The 2,010-nt window shown below is 48.5% G+C and overlaps 1 protein-coding gene across 1 annotated transcript in view; it reads right to left on the reverse strand.

The window, feature by feature from the left end:
- Positions 1-207: 207 nt before the first annotated feature.
- The window catches only part of GARS1 (glycyl-tRNA synthetase 1), a 21,287-nt gene continuing 19,484 nt past the window's right edge, over positions 208-2,010 (reverse strand). The window contains exon 16 of the mRNA XM_031059741.1: positions 208-564. Within this exon, the coding sequence (XP_030915601.1) occupies positions 439-564 (126 nt within the window). The 3' untranslated portion in view covers positions 208-438. The remainder of the gene's footprint in view (positions 565-2,010) is intronic.

Here is a 2,010-nt window from a genome sequence, read left to right on the forward strand (position 1 = left end):
GAGAAAAGAGGACTGGAAATGGGATTACCCCTTCACAAACACAGCCCCTGTACCTGGGAGCACCTTTCCCCAGAGCCCAGGGTGATCCAAACCAGATGAAATCCTGTGCATGAACCTGTAACACCCACAGCCCTGAGCAGGGGGGCAAAAATGAGAGAAAAAAAAAGGGGCATTTCTAAAGAAAGCACAAGGCTGCAGGAACAGAGAGGCAGGCATATACAATGGTGGTTTTATTTGTAACACCTTCAGCTCAGGCTGCAATTATTTCAGTTTTTAAAGTTAAATCTGATCAGCAATTGAGGAAAAGAAAAAAATACCCAAATAGTCCCTGTGTGCACAAACAATGCAGCTCTGAATAATACATGGTAAGTTTATTTCATATTAACATGAACAGTAAAAAGTGGACATTTGACAGGATTTTACTTCAGGTCCTTTTCTTTATTCCTCTATTGTGTCCTTTTTGCCAGTCTCTTGTCCCTCAAATTGTGGATACTTTGCCTCAACATCAGCCCAGGTGAGAAAACCGTTGGCCAGGTCTCGGATGATGCCAGGAAGTTCAGAGATCTGCAGGAAAAGCCACAAAGACATAAGAAACACGAAGTCACCAAAATCAAGCTGGATATTGGGCAATTTTTACATCAGCAATAGAACAGGTACAAAGTATCTCCTAAAAGATCATTTCTGGGGAGAAAACCATTAATTAGGACACCTTAGATCAATCTGTTTTCTGTTATTAGGGTGATCCAGGAGGGAAATTGTCAACCAAAGCAAGGTAATGTTGTGCTACAGTTTGGGAAAGGAAAAAAACCCCAAAAGTTTTTTTACACACATCCAAAAGATGCTGTAAGCCAGAATTCAGCTAAGCCCTACTTACTGTAAGACCAGCACCAAAGAGGCTGCAAGTTGCCTTTTCTTTGCTCCTCACAGCACACTGTCATGGTGCAAAGGATCAACCAGAAAGCTGAAAACTTGCAGAAATTGAAGGATAGCAAAGTCTCATCTCTGCTGGTTGGCAGGGAGAGGTCACCCAGGTGACAGAGAGACAGAAGGGTGCCCTGAGGAACTGGCACTGCCTTTTACAGCCAGCCAAACCCCAGCCTGCCAAGCAGCCCCAGGCACTGCAGTTATTCTGTGGAGCTACAACTCAGCCTCACAGGTCAGCACCACCTCTTCCTGTGCCTGGGGTGAAGGCCAGGGAGAAAAGAACATCAGGGAATAAAGAAAAACCTGAAAACCTCCCAAGACTGCAGATCCACTGCTCTGAGCAGAGGCAGAGCCCACCACAGGGAGGTTTTTGCTATTCCAGTCTGCACTGCAGCCACACTGGCAGAGTGTGCTTAGGGCACAGCTTTGGGGCAGTGGTTCATCAGCTCCTGTGGTGCTGCACAGGCAACACCAGCTGCAAGGCAAACCCCAGTGCTCTGCCTCTTGGTGCCTGTGGATTACAGGGAGCCCAGCCTCTGAAAGCCAGACACAGCCCAAAAGTTGTGTCAAAGCTTTAAAGTCAATGCTTTAACTCAACAGCCTTCTCTTGGAAAGAGCCATTCTAAAGAGCAGTGTATTCAGAACAAGGCATGGCTTCCAGGTAAGAGCAACACCTCTGCATGCAAGAAAAACAAAAGCTGCTCACTTTATCAGCTGGGCCGGCACCTTCTGTCTGACCCATATCTGTTCCTGGGGATTTCTACAACAGCTTAATTGCTCCAGAGCTGGAGGCAGCTCCCACAAGGATTAGTGACAGATCAGCATCAGCAGGGGATGTTGTCCCCAAGGCCAAAAGGAGCACCCTTGGCTGTGCCAGCCCCCAAGCCCTGTGTACTGTACTCAGCACTGCTGGGGTCACACCTGGAGTGCTGTGCCCAGCTCTGGCCCCTCAGCTTGGGAAGGACCTTGGGACACTGAGCACATCCAGAGGGGACAATGAGGCTGGAGAGGGGCTGGGAACACAAACCCTGTGAGGAACCCCTGAGGGAGCTGGGGGTGCTCAGCCTGGAGAAAAGGAGACTCAGG

This window comes from Geospiza fortis, unplaced genomic scaffold, assembly GCF_000277835.1.
Source record: "Geospiza fortis unplaced genomic scaffold, GeoFor_1.0 scaffold182, whole genome shotgun sequence".
Lineage (NCBI taxonomy): Eukaryota > Metazoa > Chordata > Aves > Passeriformes > Thraupidae > Geospiza > Geospiza fortis.